The 25,866-nt window shown below is 44.2% G+C and overlaps 1 protein-coding gene across 1 annotated transcript in view; it reads right to left on the minus strand.

Annotated features, from left to right (window-relative positions):
- The window catches only part of POLR2A (RNA polymerase II subunit A), a 49,160-nt gene extending 26,392 nt beyond the window's left edge, over positions 1–22,768 (minus strand). Inside the window, exons 1-9 of the mRNA XM_069645238.1 lie at positions 22,459–22,768; positions 15,254–15,386; positions 14,600–14,736; positions 14,166–14,339; positions 13,787–14,068; positions 11,696–11,857; positions 10,171–10,391; positions 9,912–10,044; positions 6,551–6,675 (exon numbers count right to left, since the gene is read on the minus strand). Coding sequence (XP_069501339.1) covers positions 6,551–6,675; positions 9,912–10,044; positions 10,171–10,391; positions 11,696–11,857; positions 13,787–14,068; positions 14,166–14,339; positions 14,600–14,736; positions 15,254–15,386; positions 22,459–22,548 — 1,457 coding nt within the window. The 5' untranslated portion in view covers positions 22,549–22,768. The remainder of the gene's footprint in view (positions 1–6,550; positions 6,676–9,911; positions 10,045–10,170; positions 10,392–11,695; positions 11,858–13,786; positions 14,069–14,165; positions 14,340–14,599; positions 14,737–15,253; positions 15,387–22,458) is intronic.
- Between the last annotated feature and the right edge of the window lie 3,098 nt (positions 22,769–25,866).

Consider the following 25,866-nt stretch of genomic DNA (forward strand, 5'->3'; position numbering starts at 1 on the left):
ATGGGGAGGGTGCAATGGTCATTAAGGTATGTGAAAACCAGTGTTCAAATCTTTTCCAAATGCCTATAACTCATTATCTAGATAGTCCAGACATTGCCATTTTAATTCATGTTTATACAGTAGTTGTGGGGATGAAGCATTACACTTTTCTATTCTATGGATCTTGCCAACTGAATACCATACTTTAAATGTATACTCTTGGAGATTCTGCCATTTCAATTGCAATGACCATAAAGATATCAAACTGGTGACATTGTGTCTTATAGCGGGTTGGATGCTTTTGCTTCCAAACAATAAAACCGCAAAGGAAAACACTAAAAGAATCTTAAAAATTAGTTCTAGAGTTGTCCACACCTGCTTCCTCCAAACATGTATGAACCTTCCCTGATTACAAAGATAAACATCTACAATCTGGGGATAAGCCCCCTTTGACCAACATTAATGGGGTGATATATGCCCTATGAGGAAAGAACATTGTTTGGAGAAAGCTAGCTGAAACAATGGTCTTGGAGATCTTGGACCACATAGGGCCAAGCTCTCCTGGGGGTCATTGAGAAAGCAGTCTTGGCTCCACTCCTCTAGACATTTAAGTAAACATGGCCGCTGTGACATCAGGATTAGGTAAGTAGTCTATGGGTGGAAAAGGCATTTGTATTATAAATTAGGATATTATAATTTTCCATAATAGCCTCTAATATCCTAGCATATTGGTGTAAAAAAAAAAAATGGTGCATTAAATTTGGCTACAAACTCATCAAAAGTGAGAGGAATACCTTGATCGAACAGCTGTCCCACATATTTAATGCCAAGAGAAAGACATGGTCTCCAACATAGGGGTCTTTTGTTAATTTTTAGTAGAGGGTTCATCCAAATATACTGGGAAATGAGTGGAGATCTTTTTGAAGTTAGCGGAAGTAAATATGATCGGATACACACAAGTGAAACTCTGATACTCTTACTATTGAAACATTAAACATTTAACATTTTTGTAAGGGCAATCCATTAGGCAATGTGGGACGACCACCGCTTTCACCAATTAGGCATATCAGGAAACGTAGTGATGAACCACAGTTGAACTGGTTGTAAAATGAAAGTCCTTTGTGTTTTTATTCAAATCATTAAGCATGCAAGATTTGAACAATATTTAGAACACCATAGTATGGTCCGCATTGACATCAACAAAAAGAATATTAAAGTAAGATGTCAGTCAATAGTGTGATTAAACGGCATACCAACCTAGTATATGAGTATACAGAAATAAGCACAAATGCAGTAGGCTGCAAGTTTGCATATACTATTAGTTATATATGACAAAGACCTTGAATACATACATTTAACTAACATGAACACGAGGAGGGATGGGGAGGGTGCAATGGTCATTAAGGTATGTGAAAACCAGTGTTCAAATCTTTTCCAAATGCCTATAACTCATTATCTAGATAGTCCAGACATTGCCATTTTAATTCATGTTTATACAGTAGTTGTGGGGATGAAGCATTACACTTTTCTATTCTATGGATCTTGCCAACTGAATACCATACTTTAAATGTATACTCTTGGAGATTCTGCCATTTCAATTGCAATGACCATAAAGATATCAAACTGGTGACATTGTGTCTTATAGCGGGTTGGATGCTTTTGCTTCCAAACAATAAAACCGCAAAGGAAAACACTAAAAGAATCTTAAAAATTAGTTCTAGAGTTGTCCACACCTGCTTCCTCCAAACATGTATGAACCTTCCCTGATTACAAAGATAAACATCTACAATCTGGGGATAAGCCCCCTTTGACCAACATTAATGGGGTGATATATGCCCTATGAGGAAAGAACATTGTTTGGAGAAAGCTAGCTGAAACAATTGTCTTGGAGATCTTGGACCACATAGGGCCAAGCTCTCCTGGGGGTCATTGAGAAAGCAGTCTTGGCTCCACTCCTCTAGACATTTAAGTAAACATGGCCGCTGTGACATCAGGATTAGGTAAGTAGTCTATGGGTGGAAAAGGCATTTGTATTATAAATTAGGATATTATAATTTTCCATAATAGCCTCTAATATCCTAGCATATTGGTGTAAAAAAAAATGGTGCATTAAATTTGGCTACAAACTCATCAAAAGTGAGAGGAATACCTTGATCGAACAGCTGTCCCACATATTTAATGCCAAGAGAAAGACATGGTCTCCAACATAGGGGTCTTTTGTTAATTTTTAGTAGAGGGTTCATCCAACTATACTGGGAAATGAGTGGAGATCTTTTTGAAGTTAGCGGAAGTAAATATGATCGGATACACACAAGTGAAACTCTGATACTCTTACTATTGAAACATTAAACATTTAACATTTTTGTAAGGGCAATCCATTAGGCAATGTGGGACGACCACCGCTTTCACCAATTAGGCATATCAGGAAACGTAGTGATGAACCACAGTTGAACTGGTTGTAAAATGAAAGCTGAGTGGTAATTTTTGTAATCTTGGAAACTAACTCCACCTTCTGTCTTAGGCTCCTAAAGCTTACACGATAGCCTTATTTTCTCCCCCCGCACCTCCACCTGCCCCCGAAAATTTGAGGATACATGTGTCCAATGATTTGAAAAAAAGTAAGAATACGAGTAGGAAGCATATATAAATAAGAGTACAATAGGGGAAATCATAGTTAACAGTTTCGATTCTAAAGTTAGGGTTCCAAAGCTAGAATAGGAGTGAGAGGGGGCAAGCTTGGCGAGTACCCCTATAGAGGCAAAAAAGGAGATAAATGTTTAGAATATCTTCCGATTCTTTTTTGAGCTTCTTGGCAGCAGAATGATATGTGGTCCCCCCTCTACCCCCCCTCCAAAAGTACTGCTTTATACCAATCCCTTATGTACTGAGGTATCAGCTGAGGAGTTTATCGAAGAAATAAGCATGTTGGTGAATAAATTTCACAAGTCTCGAGTTGAACCTCCTCTTATGATGAACATACTGTGTACTGGATAATCTAATGTGAACAGGGGCATGATCAGACAAAGTGAAGCTCCATTGTTGCCTCTAACAGGCGATTATCCAGTGATTTGGAATATAAAGACCCAATTAATTCTTGAAAAGGAGTTTTGGGGAGCTTAAAACGGTAGTGGCCTTTGTCGTCAAGAAAGCGCTCCTCCACGCGTTAACTGGAGTAACATTTTATAACAGGTTTGTATTGAATGAGGCACTATTTTTCATATCCAATTATCACTGAGACGGAAGCTCCAGATAGGAGATAGTCTTAATCAGCGCTTGGCCACGCCCCTGGGGTCCTTTAACCACTCACCTTGAAATCACTGAAAGGCCACTTGACATCTATCCCTTTGTGTGAGCAAGTGTATGCCATTCCTTCTAAGCGCAGCACCATTGCAGCCTGAACCAGTTCAGACATATGCTTCTTGGGAGAATAGATTTGACCTGTGTGTGAAACCCTCCCACAATGAGTTAAGATGAGTTTGTCAACAGCCACTGGCTGGTCTGCAATTAGCTTGGTGTGCAAAAGAAAACGGGGTACCACAGCCCCTACACCCCCCCCCCCCCGTACAGATGGAGACTACCAAAATACTCAATTTGTCTTCTGCTGGAATCCAAACCTGAAGACCAGCTGCTCAGGGACAGCTTGATCACTACCAGTCTTCATCGCCTGTCCCAGAATCAACCTCCATCAATGCTTAACCAGATTATCCCATCTGTGGATATATGGCAAGAGTCAAAATGTACTCCTAACTAAAGAAAAACAAGGAGTAATATACTCCCACCTAAAGTCTGTCCTGGAGCCCTGATCTGGAAGAAACCCTGCGAACAGAATGACCTAGCCTGGAAACAGTATCCAAGGAAAATCCCCTCGAGAGGCTGGAACAATCTAGGTGCAAATCATCCTGTGTGCTTGCATTGGCAACACGATTGTGCAAGCACTTGGTTATTCTTCATCACACTGAATGGTTTCCAAAGAAGCTGGGATTTTGGGTTTTCTAAAGATGGAATAACCTTTACAGGACCCCAGGGAGTAAAAGCAAATGAGTGATTATTTTTCATATTGTGTTTTGATTCCCACCTATGAACAGAAAGGAGTCTTTCATAAATACATACAAAATAGTGAAAGAGGATATCCTTTAAAGGAAGAAACAAAACATCTGTCCTCTACATTATACATAATTCATCACATGTACCAAAATAAAAATGAATACATCTTTACAAGGAGCTAGCCAGCTACCTCAAAGACCTATTTCTTATTTTCTTCCCTCACTCTGCCTAATTTCTCCAGAATTTCAGAATGTTTGTAGAATACGTTGCATAGGGCTAAAATACGGCTCTCTGCATTGTCCACCCATCAAGCCTAGCAGGCTTCATTTCCATAGCGCCGTACAGGCAAAACAAGATTTATTGTTTTTTTATATTGGCCATACTACATAACCTGGCCATACCACATAACATACAACATATTACCATTCCATGTACCCACTCTTATCGAGCTTTGGGAGTGGATTCATTCGGAAGTGGAGGTATAAGAATCTTTTAGAACATGGGAAGATAAATATATATCTCAGGATTTGTTCCCTCCTATATACCAATCTTGCATATTCTTTATATAGGCTAGATTTGGTCATATCATTTGATGTTTTACCCCAGTCAAACAACTTGTTTTGCTTTTACCCGATTTGCAATCTACTCTTCAGTAGATCTTATCTCACTAAGTAGTTTGTTCATCTCGTCCTTCATACTGGTTATAGTGTCTCCAGATGTGTCTCTGAACTTGCCCTCGTTTTTCATAGAGTGTGTCTCCTCCAGTCTGCCCTTGAGGCCAATGAGACTAGTCTAAACTCACGGCGAATGATTGAGTTTGGTATTGATTTTGCTAACCTTAAAGTCTCTTTCCAGAGTTTTCCTTGGAACGTGCTTAGATATTGTCCCAAGCGATTAAGATTTATATCTAGCCCATACAAGATCGATGGCTCCACACACCTCATCTGGTAAAACCGTATGAGGTGATAAACTGCAAAGCTGTGCATATACCTAGCATTGAGGCAATTTACCCCTCTAATTTGGAGGTAGAGTTTAAAACCTTATACCCCATTAAGTTCGAGCAGACACTCTGGTGTTTCACATACCCTCCACAACTTATGGGTCTTTTTTGTTGAGAAGATGCAGACTTGATTTGGCCCCATTTACCTTGGTTATTTTCCACTGCATGTGTGGAAAAGCATTTGCGTTGCAGTCCAATTGGGGTGAGGTCGAACGCCACTACATCGGCAGCAAAAGCTATTCAATCCAGTGTTGCCGACCCCAACTTCAGAGTTCGTACCCCCCTCCCGCCTCCCAGATTTTTAGCAATATCTGCCGTACACAGATTATATAGGGTTGGGGCTACAATGCAACCATGCCTTAACCCCACATATGTACCTATTAAGAGGTGCCATCCCCCCTGCTTAGCCTCATGTAACTGTGTGCAGCATTGTTACGCGATTATTGAATCCATAAGGAGTGGAGACAGACAGGAGGGAGCCAACAAAAGCAAAAAGCAGACATGAGGATCAACCCTGAGACATCGGTTAAGGGGAAACGTTTAAGGGAGGGGGTGGTTGGGGGTAGAACAAGTGGGGGAGGTTGGGCAGGGATGGGGGGGCCAAGACACTTGCTAATATTGTGGGCAGTGTTTGGAATATTTACTCTTTTTTTGAAATGTCTTGTTCCCTTAACAAATGCAAATAGAAATTACCCGACTTTCCTTTCAGGGACTTAATTACAAAACTTATTTTGACATACAACTTTATACTTTCAAGGTGGTGGTAAACATTGGTACGGTCTTGCTTAAATAAACAATCTTTAAATTGATTGATTTTCTGGGGGGTTGCTTGTGTTGACTTTCACGTTTCCTTAATATTTATAAGGTTCATTTGATCCTCCATCAGCAACTGCATTTAGTGAAATACACACATGTTTATAACAGAAGAGCTGTGTTCCACTAGGAAATCAAAGGGTAAGAAGACTGGGTAAGAAGGCTACACAATCTGAAAAACGGTAGACACTCTACATAAAGAAGAAAATAAAGCACAGATGTAGAATAAAACTACAATTTTTTGTGTCACATTAAACGTCATGGGTGCAGTGCTATATACACACACACGACATGTGTGTAGGAGCAGCTTTGAAATGTATGGGCACAATTCAAAATTGTAACCGTTCCACACACTTGTGGCCTTTTCCTCGTTCAGCCGATCCCAATACCCATTGTGCATTTCTTACTCCCAATGGAGTGCATTTGTTGTTTTTTAATATAGCATAACAGTCCAGTTTGGGATAATCTACCTTTTTTGGGCAATTGTGAATACCCAGAGGTTTCTAAGCGCAGACCAGGGGATCGAACCTGTGGTGCTCCGTGTCTTGCTTCCTAGGCGAGCACATTGCCCCCAAGCTATTCTCCCGAGACTTTGAACTGAGATAGAAGAGCCTCATCACCAACAGCACAAAGTGCCCCCCCCCCAAATATATCCATTCAGTGTGTAAAACTACAAGCTATAACCAAACAAATCCAAGGAGGAGGCATGCGTACCTGAGGTTGAGCCTGAAGGTGGACCACGGCAGGATACGGACTCTGTGTCCCATCATAGACATTTTGTGCAACGTAGGCTGCCGATTGAAGATGACTATGTCTCCGTCACACATGTGCCTTTCAACCTGAAAAAGAGATAGTTAGGAGACTTTCCCTAAAAGTACACATCAACTTGAGGTTTTTAGGAACACGGTCAACATGCGTCAGTTAAAATGAACAACTCTCTGAACTAAGTAGTCTTGTGCAGCCTGTGTTACGGGCATTCTCTGATCACGGCTGACAAACCGCCATTGCAGTCTGATATAATGCAATTATTGCAGCTCTTTGCCAGTAAAGACATGAAAACACAGTAACCCCGGGCCAGGACTGAAGTTGGGTAGGTCTGGACTCGCATGCACGGTGGCATGAAAACTGGCAGACTGTTTGGAGAAGACCCGTTTGATCACTTGAAGACCCAACTACATACTTTTAAATACTCATTGTTAGGGAGATTCATTTTAGTGCTGAATTCCTCCCACCTTAGAGACACCCAGCACTTTTTAATTTTAACCCTGAACTGAGTGGGACCTTTTGCTCACTCATGTGTTTTGACATTTTGGATTGTATGTTTCCTCTGTTTTGTGGAGTCTGACAAACTCCATGGGTATCTTTGTATGACAAACACCACCCTCAATGTAGTGTCACAGAGAAGTCCATTAAGATTTCTCATACGTTTTAAATACCTTTTTTTGTGTGAGCTACTGTTCCCAAGAATAGTAAAGTGAAATTAACTTTACTTCGCCTTCCTCTTTGTAGGTCCAGCACCATCTTATGTGGAGTGCTTGAGGGTTACCTAGTAGCAACCTATCCTACATTCCCCTGTACCATATCTTATGTTAACCTCACTACTTTAAAAATGGCTGGTGCCAGTGGTTTAATGTTCCTACCATTGTGCTTTTCTACCGCAGGCTGAACCCTCAGCTGCGATATAGCACCCATGAGTGACTTTTTTGTCAAAATGACCCTGGTGGTCTTTTTGCCATTTTCTGTTTTGGGGGGGGGAGGGGAGGGGGAGGAGGAGTGTCTTTCTTGGGTTTTACTTTGTGCGCCAAACCAGGTTTAAGCCCTTTGTTCGTTTTGCCTTTGGCGGGCGTCAGTGCTGAAACCCGCCCCGACTCCAGTGTGTCTGGAAAGGCAGGATGCGAGGGAGGTTCCCTAAATTCCCCTGCCCTTTGTCTCTAGGAGTGCATGAATGCAACCAGTCCCAATTGGCTGGCTGTCCTTTCAAGACAGCCACCGTGCCGTTTTGAGTGACAGCCTAGGCTGTGCATGAATGGGAGAAACGTGATTAAAAGGCAAGGGTTTTGACACTAGAGGCAGAGTTGACCAATGGGAATAACATCTAATGAAGAAACTGCGAACGAAGCTTGCTGCATCCTCCTGGACCTTTTAGTTACATGGTGAAGCCCTGCTGCTGTGCTGAAACTGGGACGATGTCTTCCCTTGGGTTAGTGGGACCAAGTAACCCAGAGACAAACTCCACTGGACCATCTTCTCTGATTGTTCCTGCAATAGCGATGTACAGCCAGAGTGCCAGGGGTCGAGAAATCCATGCAATGTCTGCAAACCAGCCAGAAGCTTCATGAGTCTAAGGACCCTCCAGAAGCAGGACGACTAGAGCTCGAGTCCCAGAGTGCAGAAAAGTGAAGGAAGCCGGACGGGTATCCGTGATGGTTCCGTTTACCGCACCCTGAAACCGTGAAGTGACTCTGATCCGAAAAGAGCCTGTAGCTGCAGACCTGCAAATTGCTGCAACAGGACAGAATGCAGCTGGATCACTCTTCTTCAAACAAGAGGTAATGTTTAGCCTTTGAGTACTTACCTTGTTGTCTTGAGCTTCTCAGTCGAACCTTGCATTGGCTTACCTGATTCCAACTCCGCTTTTCACAAGTGTAACAGTTTGCGACCCTACAAGTAATTTCTACAAAACTAACTTTGTGCTACACTTATTGTCTAACAAGTGACTGTGCGCCAAGTTTGGCTATCCTGGCTCCCTGCAGACTCTTCTAATCCATTGACTGACTTCTGCCCCTCATAGGTGGGAATTTTAGACTTACTACTGGGAAAGGCTTGTCTAGACTTCATTGGAAGATTTAAGTACACTCACATGCCCTGAGAACCTGTTTAACTTTTTCCTTCCTTTAACCTTGCCTCTGTGCAACCTCAGAATCTGAAACGTATAACTAGTGATATATAAATGCCATTACTGTCCTACACCCGGAGGTGACTTCATTCATAAGTAGAATGTAAAAAGCATATCCAAAGAGTATCCACGCATTTATGAATGTTTACTTGGCAACTTGTATTTGCAAATTTCATTGTTACAGCTCTACAGCTCACATTTACACCTCTTGAGATAAGCCTGGCTGCACAGTCACACTACCAACTTGTGTAGTAAAGGCCTATACCAAAAGGTGGGTTACCTAATAACAAGCAGATGTGTTGTGTAGTCAGCGTTACCACATCAATTCTTACCCAACAATCATGACTATGCAAATTAACAAGTCTCTAGTGCTGCAGGGCTGGACAGTGTTGTTCCCTTCCAACGGGTTTAGTAAATTAGATTGTAATAGGTAAAAAAACACAAACACATGCACTTATTCTCTGTTGCATGCAAGGCAGTGATACATGCCTGCTACAGCTCGGCGCACTGAGGACCTATGCCATCCCCATCTACCTCCAACACTGAAGGCCCCCAGGTGAAACATTCTGGGCATACACTCTACTTCAAGCTACATACAACTTGTTACTTCATGCCTCAGCATAGCAGCTACCACAACTAATCCATGCTAGTACTATACCTCTTTCCTGTCTTGAACTCGCAGTCACGCAATGTAGTTGTTGCACATCTTTTCTGCGTACTTACCTGACGCAGCCAACCTCCCCCCCTCACCACTAGGTGTGGCCTGCCAGGCCAAGCACACATACCAATGTTACTCTAACTGTACTTGCTTATCTGATGCACGAGATGTGCGGCCATGCACCCGCCCCAATGTTACTACTGTACTTTCATATCTGATGTAGCCCCCCTGTACCATGAGGTGAGGCTTTGCCAGACCAAGCACCCGTACCAATGTTACCTTTTACCCAACTGTACTTGCGTATCTGATCTAGCTCCCCGTACCATGAGGTGTGGCTTTTCAAGATTATAAGTTCCACTTGAATGTTGCAACTCCTGCATGTTCTTGCACTACGCATAATGTCACTCTGCACTCACTGTAACAAGCACCTAGATGCCCAAGGGCTTTGTGTGCTGCCATAAATGCACAATAAATACAAAAATAAGTCCAGGACAAGTGGGGTTGTTATTGTGCACACCAACCTTGTAGCCAATCTGAAGATGAAGGTCGCTTGGTTTTGGGTGGAATCGAAGGTCAATTCTGTCACCATTGTCACGAATAATATATTTTGCTCCAGGATACTGATTGTTACCTCGGCGCACCAATTCTTGCAATCTAGAGAATTGGGGAGGTAGAGAAAACAACAATTACATTTTGTGCTGAAAAAAGTTCTCAACGGCTCTAGCACAAAAACAGTTGCTCTTCAAAGCCCATAAAATCCGAATGACACGTGTGACCAACCTGTCAATGTTAAACGGTGTTACAATCTCAGGGAAGGTCATGTTGGCTGCAATTGAGCGAGGCACCCCAACCTGGTCGATGAAAAGATTGGGATCTGGAGTGATGACAGTGCGGGCAGAAAAATCCACACGTTTTCCCATCAAGTTACCTCGAACTCTGCCTTCCTTGCCCTTCAGTCTCTGCTTGATGGATTTGAGGGGACGACCAGATTTTTGCATTGCCTGAAATATGAAAAATAGATGTACTTAAAGACTTTCCCCACCAAGGGAACACCCACCATTCCATAAAAACTCAATGGGCAGGAAAACCCCAATGACCGATAGACAAATCCAGACAAATCCAGACAAATCCGATCTCACCAAGGTCACTGAAGTTACACACCCCATGACTGACAACCACCATTGAGTAGCTAGCATACGTCATCTGTTACCCTCCACCACACTTACCAGTACAACAAGTCACCCCCACTGGATGGAAAAGTTACTTTTGGAACCTAGGTTCTCTATCACGGCTATATGGATTGCATTCATGAATGCTTTTAACAAATATATTAAACATACCTGTCTTACATCTTCACTATGGCCCCACACACAAAAGCACACATTTTTTTAATGCCACGGTGTCTGCGTATTAAAAAAAGATGTGCAGGCAGATCAATACAAAAAAAGGCAACTGTCACTAATGTGGCAAGGTTGCTCTAGTAACCAGTCATGTAGGGCAGTGACAAAGCCCAGGTTTATTTTTCGACAGGGGAGAAGCTATACCCCCACCAGACTAGATCTGGGTCTTAATCTGCAGTAGTACCTGGCACAGGAGAGACAGCCAATCAGATTGCAAGAATGCTGCAGTGATACCCCAGGTAGCATTCCCTGGAAGCTCCATGATCTTCACCACACAAGTCCAACTACCGGAGGATCCTTCCATTTCACCTCCTGCCACCAGACATGGCTCACCCACCCCAGATTTACCAGTCACACCTCTGCTCCCAGCCACAAGGTACTGCCCCAAAACATGCTCCTTTCTCCTACCACCAAGCACACAAGAAGGCTTCTCACTATTTCTTGGCAGCAATCTTCCATTGGCCTAATCTCGAGTACTCTGGCACTCACCAGGGAGCTCCATCTAGGACACACCACGCCCCAAGGCTGAATATGGGGCTTAATGGTATTAGCAGCCCGGCATTTCACATGCAGCGCTAATGTTACAATAAGTGACGTTTTCAGAGCTACATCGAGTGGAAAACTCAACTGAGGGTCTGCTCTCCTTGATTGGAGCAGCCCCCCCATAGTCTTTTTGCTCGCACACCCTTGCCTAAGGATTTGCTATGAGCAAAGACAAGACAGCAGTAACAAAACAATCTTGCTTTTATGAAGCTCCAAAATTAAAAAACTGGCTTGGAGTATATTTTAGAAAACGTTTCAATAGTGTTCAAAAAGTTTTGGATTCCCCCTGTCCTAGTCCTTCTGTCGCACTGGGCAATGGGGTGCCATGTGGCACAGCACTATAAAAAAATTTAAATGCGTACTCTTGGCAAGCCAGGCAACTCGTTATCCACCATTGTGGCCACATGGAACTGCAACAGCTTGACGTCTTCTGCGATGACATGGGCTGCAGCGCCATTGAGCTCATTGCGCCGAAGCTGGTTGTTTATCTTAACAATATCAGCGAGCTTGTGCGTCAAGTCATCCTGAAAAAGAAACATTACCAGACAGTTATGGGACGGTGTACGCATTATCAAACAGGTTGTGCGGCCACACCCCGTACATTAGCAGGATATTCAGATAACAATGACTAGTAAACAGTACATCGCACATTTCTCATGCATGAAAAATATGTCGCCCTCCATGTAAACACCAAGCTACTCAACCTCTCACCCCAACATTGGTGCATGTTCTCCACCGACTATTAAGAATGTTAATCACCCATTTGTCAAATTGGCAAATTATGTCCATAGGATCACATTGAAGAGACCATCTTAGAGCTAAATGGCCCTTTGTATGCTTCCCCACATTTGGGAGGCAGTAAGAGATCAATGACCACACACAAACCCTCACCCCAGTACAAAATGTATTCACTGTGGTGATCCATGTGAATTGGTGCACTATATTCTGCCTACTCTATAGAATAGATTCTGAACTTGGAGCCATACAAATTCAGATTCACATTTGTACCATGGCCGTTAATTGACTCATTTTATTTTTTACTAGTGTCTTAATAAGGACATTCTTTACCAGGGCTCAAAATGTGTACTGATAGTGATAATTGACAGCTAGTGAGTCAAACTGCGTGCGGATTGAGGTGGCGAGTGACTTTATGCTGGCTAGAAACTTGAAAAATGTTTAGCATGTATTTACGTATATCAATCACAATAAAAGTAACAAATATATTAAGCCCAATATGATTGACACGTAATAACCATTTAGATAATTAAATAACCCAGAATGTCTTTAAAGGCTCATGCTAAAAAAGCAACAGCTGCATTAGTGTACAGTCAATCCCTTTCATTAATTTTAAAATTCCCTCCATTGTAAATTCCATATTACAGCAAAATAATAAATTTCATCCTGCACATCTAGACAGTTTGTACTTAAATCGTTAAGGATTCCAAGCATATCTGTTTATCCCCATAAATAACTGGTCGGAAAGATTCCTCTTTACTGCACCTTTACTTCCATTTCTATGGACCCCAAACTTTTTCCTTTTATTTTTGTATCTGACCGGTTTTTGCACTGCATTGAAGCCTTAAGCTTCACTACACTGGCTTGTGCTCATATATGTTTTAGGGAAACATATCCTCAGTACTGGAAAACAGTTGCTTAGTCATGTTACTTTGTTACTACTTTTAGTAACTTAACACTTGTGGTAACTATCATTGCACAATGCATCTTACAATGCAAGCCAGAGTATAGAAAATCAGTGCCAAGAAAAAAGTCCTGCTGTGCTTTATTCCTAGCCCCAAGAATGTCAAAGTATCACATTTTAGTTCATTTGCATACGAGTTCTCCTCCTTTTGGAGCAAGGACTGGGATCATCCCCCTCTCCTGCATCATTTGGATGTACTCTAGTAATGGGGGGTTTAAACTACCTAGGTAAATGGGTGCACACTAGGTTTTCCATTGTCGAGAAGAGGTTATGGTATGCACAAAGCAATGAGACTAGGTCCATGTATATGCTCCCAGAAGGCAGACCTTACGTGATCTCAGTTCATAACAGACGCTGTACAATTGGATTAAACTGTGCCAGAAGACAAGGGTAAATGAGTGAACTTTGTTGCTCGCTGCCTCAAACTACACATGCTCCAGATGTTGGACCAGCACCCATCCTGGACAATAAAAGACTATTTATGCATTGTAGCAAAATCAGATTCTCTCCTGGATATATAGGAGGAAGAATCTCAAATCACTGTTCGATCAAGACTGTTATAAGTTAGTGTTCGACATATGCAACACCCAATATAAAAGCAAGTTTTTTGATCCAGAAATCGAAACATGTGGAAGACGTTATGCTAGTTTACAGCTTGTGACGGATCCATGAGAAAAAGCACTCAAATAAGTCCACCACAGACTGTAGACTGCAGCTCCCAACAGAACCTACAATAAAGTATTTCCCAGCGCACCTGGTTTCTGGCAGAGCCTTGCATGACAACCGCAGGACGGACGGACAAAGGAGGAACGGGCAGCACCGTCACAATCAGCCACTCTGGTCGTGCGTACTTAGGGTCCATGCCCATGATGACACACTCTTCATCTGTGATGCGTTTAAATATCTCATGCACCCGCTCGGGGCTCAGCAGAATCTTTTTCTCCTGGGAATCCTCATTCACATGTTTCCACTCAGCATACAGCTCCAGACCTGTACGGCGAATGCGAGGCTGATATCTACCACAACCGCCATGACCCTGGAACAAAAGATATAGGACCCGTAAGAAAGCAATAACACCGTAAGCGCCTCATGGCAATACTTTTTTGCATAGCTTTTTATGTCCAGGGTCTCACCTTCTCCTTTGTGATATCTTCATCCCCTTCTGGCTGCTCCACGCCAAACTTGTTATCCATCTCCTCTCCCCCTTCACAGATATTCTTGCCCTTGCACAGGTCATAGACATGGGTCAATCGCTTTTTAGGCTGCCCCTTGGATTTTATCATAATGTCTTTTATCTTTGGGTTGTTCTGGGGAGAAAAAAGTACAGGAAATTGTTTACTTCAAACGGTCAATCAAAATAGAAAAAGATAACCACTGGCCAAATGCGTAATCAGACCCAAGCTTGTTAAAAAAAACCTATAGGATCAGACTCACACAGCAAGCACCCAACCCAGTGATTATCCATATATATCTACACGAGTCAGGACTCCATGTATGTTATGTGCCCACTTTCAGAAAGGGGACGCAGTCGGTTGAGGATGCGGGACAGCACTAAAATGGTACTCACATTATCAACCAGCAGCTTTGAGCAGAAGAAACAGACACAGCGAAGAACCTTCATAGTTTTCACCAGAAAGCCAACATGGAAAACTGGCTTAGCTAACTCTATGTGTCCGAAGTGACCAGGGCATTCAGTCATGTTACCTGCAATAAAAATACAAAAACAAAGATCAAACAGTACCAGAGACAAGTCTCAAAACACATTAGTGGGCAATGCTTGCATAACCAACCAGCAGCCCTCAACACCCAAGTGCTGATCCATCTCTAGTCAAATCTCCCTTGCATGAAATGTCAAGATTTCACATTGGAGACACTAAACACTTGCTACGGTGCCCTGTTCTCGGGGGCATATTCTCAATCACCATACACCCTGCACAACACTGCTCTGCAACTTTGTCCACCCCTTGAACAAAGTTCCCATCCTCGAGCCCCCCCTTCCCGCTTGCTAGTCACTGTTTTTGCTTCTGTGCCTACATTCGGCATTCAGACACCAAGGAAAATTGCCATTTTGTAATCAATGGTAATCTTTGACCTAAAATGTATAACATAGTAACTGTGCCTTTGTAGTCAATTACCACTAGATACTAAATGATACCCCCAGCACCAGCAGTGATATGGGCAAATACTTTTTGGAAAACAAACTACAAACATTAAACAGTACCTGCACAGGTCTGGCACCGGCCGGACCTCTCAATCACTCCTTGGCGAGGGTCCATCAGTCCACCCAATTTGGGGCGGCCGCCTTCAGTTGTTTCAGAGTACTTTATTCCACCCTCTGTAACAGACATCCTTTTCTGCAAAAAACAAAAAAGCGGTTTCAGAAACAGCACTACTAGCAAGTAACAAGCACACGAATTGGAAGCATTTACAAACGTTTCTATTAATACCCACTGAATGATTCAGAGGGGTCACAGATTACCATCAGCCTGCAGCAAACATGAAACTACATAGTAAAACTTCCCAAACAAATATAGCCGAAAGCAGAGGAGTGTCCTCTTGCAGGCACACATCAGCCCAATTACACGCATTCCTTTTCACTACACTACTTTAGAGGCACACACCGATCTACCTAAAATGTTGTGGGAAGGAGGGACTGACTTTGCCATCTCTACCAAATACTGCACAACACTTAAGGCAAGGGCTACCTGGGAAAGAGATCATCATGCTAAATAAACCAGCTGGCTATTATGACTACTTTCAAAGATTGGCAGCCCTATACAGCACAATGTGTGATTTTACCACTTCATACAACAAGCTCTAGGGATTCCAGGACATAGTGATGGGAAATGGCCATAAGAATTGGTATGTCCATGACAGCCAATGGGTGGGTAAACAAATGTCCCCACGAGCGGTCTTCATGTATCTGTACTCAAAATGCAATCGTTTTGGTTTCAGAAATGACCCAGATTAGCAAGGCAGGTGTCCCAAAAGGAACAAAAAAACTGTCCCAAACAATAGCCAGAACTCGTAGCTACTAACAGCACAATGCACTTCCTGCCAAAACTCAACCTGTCCCATTTTTCTGAGGCCACTGGCAAAACCAGCAACTCTGCATATTTTTCCATGGAAATATATGGGTAGAGGCCCCAGATTATCTTTTCGCCAAATAAGCCATTGCCACCAAGGCAAACACTAAGCATCAAATTATTAGGAGCCACTTTTTAAAGAGTATGGAAGTCAAAAATGCATAGCAAGAATTCAAACAATTTCCTATCATTTAAACAAAGAATTCTAAAAATGTGTTCACTTTTGTAGCCTGTGTGCAAAATACAACCTGCCAAGCATCAGCATTGAACGTGTGCTGGTGGCTGTTCAATTCAGTACCTTTCCAGAGTGGGAGAGTAAGGTCATGGAGGGAGAATGTGTCAGTGTGGCTTTGCAATTAGGGCCCACTTTCACAGGGACATTGAACGCCCGTCCTATAAGCCGAACTCGTGCTTAGCTGGGCCATGATTGAACAAACAAATTAGATTTTTTTTTTAAGTATTGATGACAAGAATACCTTGCTTAACATCCCAACCGAAATGAATACTAAGGCGGTTGTTGGTCAATTGAACACTCAACAGGAATTTAACTTCTCACCCATCAGAGTTACAATTAGCAGGAGTCAGACAACTCAAAATAAGCACTTGCAAAGGGGACCCCGGTTCGGCGCTGATCATTAAAGAATGTGCACCTACTTTATTACCGGCACTAACCAAATTCATGAACACCTCACTCGTTCAAAACCACATGCCAAAAGAATTAAAGTTAGCTTGGATAACACTGCTTCTATTAAAAAAAAAAAAAAGTTATGCCCACCCTCTCCAAAATTTCAGACCAATTACAAATACACCCTTCCTTCTAAATATTCTGGATCGGGTTGCATGCAACCAAATTTCAACATACCTCAATCATCAGATACTAAATGAACACCAATCGGCTTTCAGAAAATACCATGGCGCAGAGAACGCCCTCAACTGAAATCCAAACTACTGGAAGCAATGGATATAGGACAAACTCATTGCTGATGATCCTCTATCTCTTGGCGGCATTTGACCTGGTGGACCATTCCATCTTGACCACCAGGTTGAAAGACAGCCTGAGCAAGCAATTCAATGGATTGTATCATTTCTAAGTGACAGGCAGGGCAAAGAAGCCAGTGGGAAGGACCGGTAAATTTAGTCTATGGAGTACCTCACGGTGCATTCTTATCCCCTTGCCTGTACAACATTTTTATGGTACCATTCTTCAACATGCTGGAACACAAGTGCATCATATTCTCTAATTATGCTGACGACACACAATGTGTTATTCCTCTTACAAGGGTACACAATATTGATGAATTTGAAATCAGTAAAATATGATATATGGATGTTACATAATGGCCTAGCTTTAAGCAATGATAAAACAAAGCTAATGGTGGTGGGAACAAATGGCAAGTTGCCCAAACTAGGAACATTGTTCTATAGTTCCATATCGAGACTCTCAAGGAAAGTTAAAACCCTGGGCATAAACTTGGATACAAATCTATGCAACCCCAAGTAAGCATCCCCATCTCATCTACCTATCTGAAGCTATTGACTCACCTTCGGCATCTAATATCACAAAAAAGGCGGAAGCAATTGGTAGAGCTATAATCGGCATAAAGATCAATTACTGCTGCAGCCTACTTATAGGGACTACACAAGCACAAAGTAACCTGTTACATGTAATCCAAACTAGCGCAGTTAGGATAGTGAAAGGTCTTACATAGCAAGATCATGTATCTGCTGATAGAAGCCTGCATTGGCTACCCGTGAAGGCAAGAATCCAATACAGATTGATTCTGATGTTCATAAATGTCGGCCATGCCAAATGCCAATCTACCTAATGGAAGGTGTGGTAGAGAAACAGAGCCAGATGACTCGGATCTAGTAATACCCACCTATTGAAAACGCAGCGATGCAAATCTAGCAAAACACTGAAGGGAGCTTTTAGCTTGGCAGAGCCCATACTTGAGAGAAACAGCCCACAGATACCTGCTATTTTATTAGTCTACAGAACACTGAATAGGTCTTTGGCCTCAGGTGACATTCTAGTGTTATCCTGATCTTTTGTAGCACTTTGTCCTGTCCTTGATATGTGCACCCATAAGCCTTTGTGTACCTTGGTGCGCGTTAGAAATAAAATTAAGTAAAAAAAGTAAAGTAAATGTATGGGGGAACAGTACTATTAGTTTTGTGCAGAGAAGTGGCCACGGCCGCAGGACAGTTGTCATAAAATACTTTGCATGAACTACTACCTGACCGACGGCACTACTCTACCTGGGTGCCCCAGCCTACCAACTAAAAAAGCTCCAAAGAATCCAGAACTCTGCAGCCAGGTACCTCCTTGCCCTCTGCCGAAGAGAACACATCACCCACACCTTAAATCATCCAGAATTGGAGGCTCCACTTTTTCAGTCCTGGAACCCACCATCTGGAATTCCTTGCCTCCCCACTGACACACAAGACCACATGACTTTGCAAAGGGCTCAAGATATGGCTAATCCCCTCAGCATTATGAATTGAACCATGTCCATGATTCGAGTGTTGTGGATCCTAAGCACCATTTGCTGGACCGTTCTCTTGTGCTCCTGAATGAGGGCGTTCTCTTGTGCTCCTGAATGAGGGGAGCCCCCCCCGCCCCCAATTCATTTTTACCCCCTACCATGGGAACCCTGTTCAGTGTGTTTTACTTTGGTTTGTGGAGTCCGGCATTCCCCATACTTTTTAAATGCATCTGTGTTTCACAGATGTTGCTGGGAGCGCTTTGGGTTCCCTTTTTATATTTTTTTTTCCTTAATAACTACTGTTCTGAGGGTTGGGGGGGGGGGGGGGGCACTATCATTCGCTTTTCCTTTTGTGAGATCAGCACACCACCCTATGTGGAGTGTTGAAGGGTTACCGTGTATCCCCTTTTTCACTGCTCCTGCAACATTTCTGTTACAGTAACAGGATGGTGGCAGTGGACATGTCTACCACCTTTTGTGCGATTTTTAACCACAGGAGGTCTCCACAGCTGTGTTTATGCACAGATAGGTCACTATTGACCCCCAAATGGCTGCTTCTTTTATCGTCATTTGTGTGCTTGTCCTTTCTTGGTCTTTCTGCCATTCAGGGTGGCGGAGGTCCAGATTTGAGCTTTTTCTTTGACAGGAAATGTGTGTAGCCCGCTGAGGCTCCGGTGTGCCCGAAGAGAAGCAGCAAGGGAGGATCCTGTCACTCTGCTATCCTTTGTCTTCTGGTGTGCCCGAGTGAAACCAGTTACCACTGGAGGAAGGGGGGGGGCTGGCTGTCCTGAGTGGGCAGCCACCTGCCCTTTTCTGCAGGGAGAGTTTGCAGTGGACGAGTGAATTCCTGATAAAAGGCCAGCATCCTGATGCAAAAAACAAGTCACCCACTGGAACAGAAGAACCGAAGATGACCAGAGACTCCTGCAGCCCCTTCCACAAACCACAAAGAGACCACTGCTGTCCTGGTGCCATTTTCAAATTGACAGGAACGCTGAAGAGGACTCCTTCCCTTTGGCAGGTGGAACAAACAGAGAATTTTCATTTCTTTGCCAATTAGACACCCAGGTCCTTTGCTGGTCTGAGCTTTTACATTTTTACTCCTGAGTGGGACTTTTTTTATCACTCCCTCGTGTGTTTTTTCTGACTAGGATTGTTGCGTTTCTCGCCGTTTCATGGAGTCTGTTAAACTCCACAGGCATCTGCTTTTGCACTGTTGCAAAGCACCTTTTGTACAGTGCCACTGAGGTCCCGTGGACTTCTCAACGTTTAACTACATGTTCTTGGGTGAACTACTGTTCACATGAATGGTAAGATGAACCCTGTGTTACTTACATTTTTTGTGGGTCCAGCAAACCACCCTATGGGGAGTGCTGGGGGGTTAGATAAGAACTTTTCCCCCACTCTCCTGGCTCCACAGGAGTTTGCAGGTTAGTGCGGCAGTGTGCGCAACCCAATTTAGGCAATTTTTAGTTTTATTTAGCAGCCCCAAGCCCCGTGAGCCATTGTCTCCCCAGGAACCTCTTCCTGGTTTCTCTTCCCCTCTCCCACCTCCCATCATTGGCTCTCCCCAAAGCCATCACTGACCTCTCCACGGTAGCCCTCTGCCCGTGCAGCCCCGCGGCAAAGGGCAGCTCCTACAGAGGCGGCTCCAGATCGTAACTGCAGGTAGCCGCAGGAGAAGCAAGAAGCCAGTAGACTGGCGTCAATCAGCTCCGACCAAAACCTGTGTGGCAAGGGTGGGGACTAAAGCAATCACTTCACACCAGAAAGCCCTACCACTCTTACTTATATGGTATAGTTGAACTTAGAAAGCGTGCCTAATAGCTTAACTGTTAGGAAGTTGAATTTAGAAAGTATGCCCAGCAACACTGAGCCAAATGCTGAATCTAGAAATTGTGCCCAATAGCGTCACTGTGGTTTAGTTGAATTCAGAAGGTGTGCCTAATAGCATCACTCCACCAAAGTTTGAATCTAGAAAGTGTGCCTAATATCACTGTGCTAAATGCTGAATCTAGAAATTGTGCCTAATGTACGCCCCCTGTACTGCTCTCATGCTTGAATGCAGGCGCTTTACTGATAAGCGCCATATCACACTACTACGCTTACTCCCCCTATACACCATCATTCAACTAGAACACAGACATTAGGTCTAGCTGTTCTCATAATATGACCCCACAAAATCCACATCACCCTAATAAAACACAGCTAGCTGAGCACATCCCGGCTAGCTTAAGCATCTCTTCAGGCCTAACGCAGCCAGAACTCAGTCTGGATGTCCACCCTCGAGTACACATCCGGTGCGCCCATGCACCATACCACACTACTGACTGAACTGCGGTGCCCGAGGGCGTTCTGTGATTGAGATAAATGTAATGTAAACAAAGATCACTAGCCAGTGGCAAATACACGTTTGGAGACCTTTTTTGCACTTTCCAAAGACTCATGTTGAGCTGAACATGGAATCTGAAAATATGTGCAAAGTGGAGAAATCGACAGGATGTGCAACCAGGGGGCAACTCCACCAGATTGAGCCCCTGAATATTTGCCATGGGTTATACTATACGGATGTGGGTTGAGTAGCAGGGTCATATGCAGCCCGCTGTCTTTCGTCTTGAAATACACAATCAGGGGTTCCAGGGTTTTACAAAAGGTTGTGCTGGTGTGGGCATAACATTTAACATATAAGAAGTGTGCAAAATGTGCACTAGTCATAATTGACGGGCTTAACATTTCACATGTAATCAGTGTGCAAAATTTGCACTAGTCGATGGCTAGTGATAATTGACTCTTGGTATGTAAGAAATGGCGTGTTGGTTTTCAAAATTGCTCTGAGCTACTTTGCTCCCTGATACAAGCCTAGGAGACACTTGGCATCTCAAACTACTTTTACTTCCAAGGTCAACTGGTAACTTACAAATGTGCAGAGGGCACATTAGCCGAGTATTTGAGAATGTTAAGAAGAATTAGGGCATATTTAAGCAATCGACCTGTAGTGATGGACTGTTTTTATCTGTATGTAGTAGGGAAAATAAGAACCACCACATTGATAGCTCAATAAGAATGGGTCACCCATTTGCTAGGCCATACCATGCAGAGGAACAATTTAAAATTGAAAGCTACTAGCCAAGCATAGACGTCACCTCCATTTCTTCCTCTCCAAGAGTGAAGAGTCACATGTGCAAAGTCCGAGGCCTGCTGTGGTAACATTTGTAAGATTAATAGATATGGATCATTTGCATTGTGAGTGCCATGGCATAGCCAGCCATTCCCAAAGACGTCAGTATTCTCCAAAGCAAGACTACCCCTACTCTCAAATCTCAACATGCTTTATATACAAGGTTCAATCTGAAACGGCCAAAAACCACACATGCCACCGCCTGCCCCCTAAAAACCCACACGTGCCACCACCTGCCACCCCAAAAACCCCACCGCCTGTCCCCCAAAAACACCACCACCTGCCCCCCAAAAACCACAGCCACTGCCTCCTCCCTCAAAAAGTATTAAACACTGCCACACAGCACCCTCAACAAAAACCACTAGCCACCTCATGCAAAAATCTACCCCATCAATTCATACTCCCCAGACTGATCACCTGCCAAGCACCATCCTTCCAACCAATGAGTAAGTTTCTCGACCCTCGAAATGCAACTGATGCAGTTTACACACCACCCGGAGGCAACATCGTCCGAACTCATCGCAAGAGAACAAGAATCCCTCCCACTTTAGCATTTCCATGTCAGTCCCCGAGTGTAGCAAGCACTTCAACTCAAATTTAGGACGTTAGGATGATAGCGAGTCTACACTAGTTGCGATTGAACACCCGGCAACAGAGTACGGAACAGAACACCTACAAGTTCATCGGGGCCGAGCACGCCAAATTGGACGCGTCGGATGGTTCGCAGCGGGCACGCGCTGTCTCCGGTGGGTGGACCGCCGCTCATCTTGACGCCTGCGCAGCAGTCGCCGCCTTAGACGGAGGCTTTTCTCGGTTTTCGGACGGGGGTTTCAGTAACTGGCTTCTCACGCCGGTTGGGTCGCTCACAAGTGTCTCACGCGCCGACTTTCGCGCGAGATCTTTAAAAGCACTTTTTAATCAGTTTGCCGCGGAGCTTCCCTTTTAGTATCCTGTTCCGCTGCGCTTCGCAGCGCATCTGGGCGAAAAGCGTTCGAGCAGCCATATATATAGTCTCTCACAGCTGCGCACAGGGTTTCCCATATGAACGGCAGGGGTAATGGGCGGGGCCTTGAAGATGAGACTGGAGTTGAGCGCTCAGGCGGATGGAAGAACGCAGGCGCGTCACGCGCAAGGGGCGCGGCACCGGCATCTTATGCTTGTTTCTTTTAAGAAGAGGTGTGTGTGGGCAGGCACTGGCGCGCGCGGTACGTGAGAACGCTTCGCTCATTAATAATGTATTACGCTTGTTCTGTATTCCTGATCAGTACTCAGTTGGCGTAGGCGGTTTCCGAAAGTTAACGATCGTATTCGGGCGATTAGCAGCCGTTCGGAAAAGAAACTGTGTCAGAGATGGTGCCGGCGGTGACTGGAGAGGGTTTTGCTTCTCCACTGAAAGCGGAAAGTCGACGGGAACCGAGAACCGACCTCCGCGGGGTGTAGTCGAGGCCTTGTGGTAGGGCCCTTTGTCTCTCCGCGCGCCTCGTTTTTTGCCGAAGGATATGCTGAATCCCCGGTCTCCATTAGCGAGAAATGGCCCGATTCGATTAAGCGTCCTCGGCTGCGTGTTACCTGAGCCCCCGGCTTTTAGGCCGTGTTAGGCCCAACTGCTTGCGCGTTGTTTCAGATGGTATATAGAGGACGGTGATCCAGAGCAAGGCGTGTTCGTGGACATTTACTTGGTGGGCATCTGTTTCTTGAACGACCTTTAGGTACCTCGGCTCCAAGTGAGCCTCGCAGCGGTGACAACACCAGGCTTTGGGTTGAAATGCCCCACTCTTGGGATCCTGCGACCAGTATCGGAGACGGCGTTTACTGCGCCGATCGCTAGCGCGCCCCCAGATCCCATTAATTTCCTTTTTAGTCTTCATTATCGTGGTGCTTTATTCCCCAGCCCCCATATCTGCATAGACGAGTTGTGTTCTCAAGGTACCAGTGACGAGTTTACTTTATGAAACGGTGCCTTTAAAGTGTACCCCCTCACGGTCTTCTGAAACGACTTATTTTTATTTTTACAAATCTTTATCCTGAAATGAGACGTTTCATCGTATGTGATCGCGTAAGTATTTGTTTACATGGATGCATCTGTGTAAATGAATGGGCTGCTTTCAGGGACACTCGCATGGGTGGCTGCTCTATCCATCTTCCGCGCTTCCGGGTGTTTGTCTCCTTTTCCTGCGACTTGAATCTGCTCCAAGTTAATGGACTCTGTAATACTTTAAGTACTGCTATCGTGCCCTTTCGTTTCTATGGCTTCCCTGACGCCCTTTTCAGGTTGGTGTCTTGAGGGTCAATACAAGATCAATGCCAATCGCGTAACGTGCCTTTGTTTGCCCTTGTTATTTAATGTCACATACCCATCCCCGCTATATCACTCCTGTAACGGGCTTGATCCTGTCCGCGCATCATAGTTTATTTATTGTATGTCACTTCTGGTACAAAATCATACCGGCTCTTGGAAGTTCTGTTGTGTCGGACTTGTATAGCTCACTTTTGCCATTTGCACCATCACTTGGCATGCATTTTGTGTGATTGCTGTGCTGGCAGGGGCATGTAAGTAAACCTAACCACCCTCCAACACCTTCCAGTTCTCGTTTGAAGTGGCGCGCGCACTGGTGACTGCAATCTCGTGCTGTCAGTTTTGGGGCTAAGAAGTCTGAAAGATCACCATGATTTTTCTTGGACGGGAACCAAATTTATGTCGTGGGAATTTGCTGTTGTTGGAATGTTTGCTTAAAAGTTTTGGCGAGCCAATGGTTTTGGGGCACGACTACCAATGAAACATCTTGTTGGAAACTCGTTTCTAGTTTAATGCCGAAACACTTACTACTTTGGTTCTCTACAGCCATTTACTACACTAGCCGATCATCTGGCTCCATTCCAACCTTCTAAACCTCGGGCATGTCCTTCTGAACCCTGGTTTTCTTCCTGTCTAGATAAGCTACATTTGTCGCTGAAAGGCGCAAAGATGTGTTTTGGGCTTTCCGCTTGGCGCCCAGATAGGTACACCCACACATGTGATTTACCGTTTTCATCGGGGCACCTGTGGGAACGCAGGACGGTAGGCCATGTGTTGTTGGCGTGTTTCGATGGGTGCGCCGAGTGAAATCTACGGAAAATGCATTTCCCCCCCCCCACATTTCGGACTTTGCGGGGGTGTCTGGGTAATAAATTCTGGGTCAATTTGCGCAAATCATACCTCTGCTGATTCCCACGGGTGTCGTCTTTTCGGAAATGCATGGGGTTCCCTGTTTTCCGTGGTGGCTTGGACACCCGAGGCCCATATCTGTATGTTGTGCTTGTATGGAGAAAGTGTCAAATTCAGGTGTCGAAACAGACTTGGGGTTACCTGTGTTTTAGTCTTTCCCCTTGGCGCCCAGGTAGGTGCATCCACACATGTGAGGTACCGTTTTCATCGGGACACCTGTGGGAACTCAGGAAGGTATAACATTTGTTGTGTTTGTGTGGTTTTCATAACATTTTGACCATTTGCTGGTACCCTTTGTCACACAACCCTTTCATTTCCCAAATGTGACCTACATTTAGGTGCTGCTTTAGGCACCATACACTTTGTAACATGCACAAGTTACTTACCCTTGAAAAGGTCTGCCTGTGCTTTTTCAAAAAATGGATGCTTGCCGTTCCTCACCAAATTGGTTTTCCCGATTTACACATGCTAAGTGCTTCTGTTCAGACCGTGAGCATAAACCTCCTGTGTACCATGGCTCAGTGTTTGGCTTGTGGTATTGCTTGTTTGGTAAAACACTACAAAAAATGTGTGCTTTCCTAACTGCAAGAGGCGGGGGGGGGGTGGGTGTAGCAGAACATTGCTTTTCTCAAAATTCATAGAAGCCATTGCCGTACCAAGCCAGCCATGTCCAACACATACCTTTTTTTCCGGTCATTTTCCTGCTTTTCCCCCAATCTATGGCATTTTCCACCCCCTTTCCTAAACTTGGAAGTTTGTCTACTTTTCAGAAATATATGCCTTTCTGTCCTCCAATTCGGCTTTTCTTCCATTCCGTCCATGCATGTCCATTTGGCAAAAATGGGCAAAATCGCCTACCTCACACAACGGTTGATAATC

Source organism: Ambystoma mexicanum, chromosome 1p, assembly GCF_040938575.1.
Source record: "Ambystoma mexicanum isolate Mex_15411 chromosome 1p, UKY_AmexF1_1, whole genome shotgun sequence".
Lineage (NCBI taxonomy): Eukaryota > Metazoa > Chordata > Amphibia > Caudata > Ambystomatidae > Ambystoma > Ambystoma mexicanum.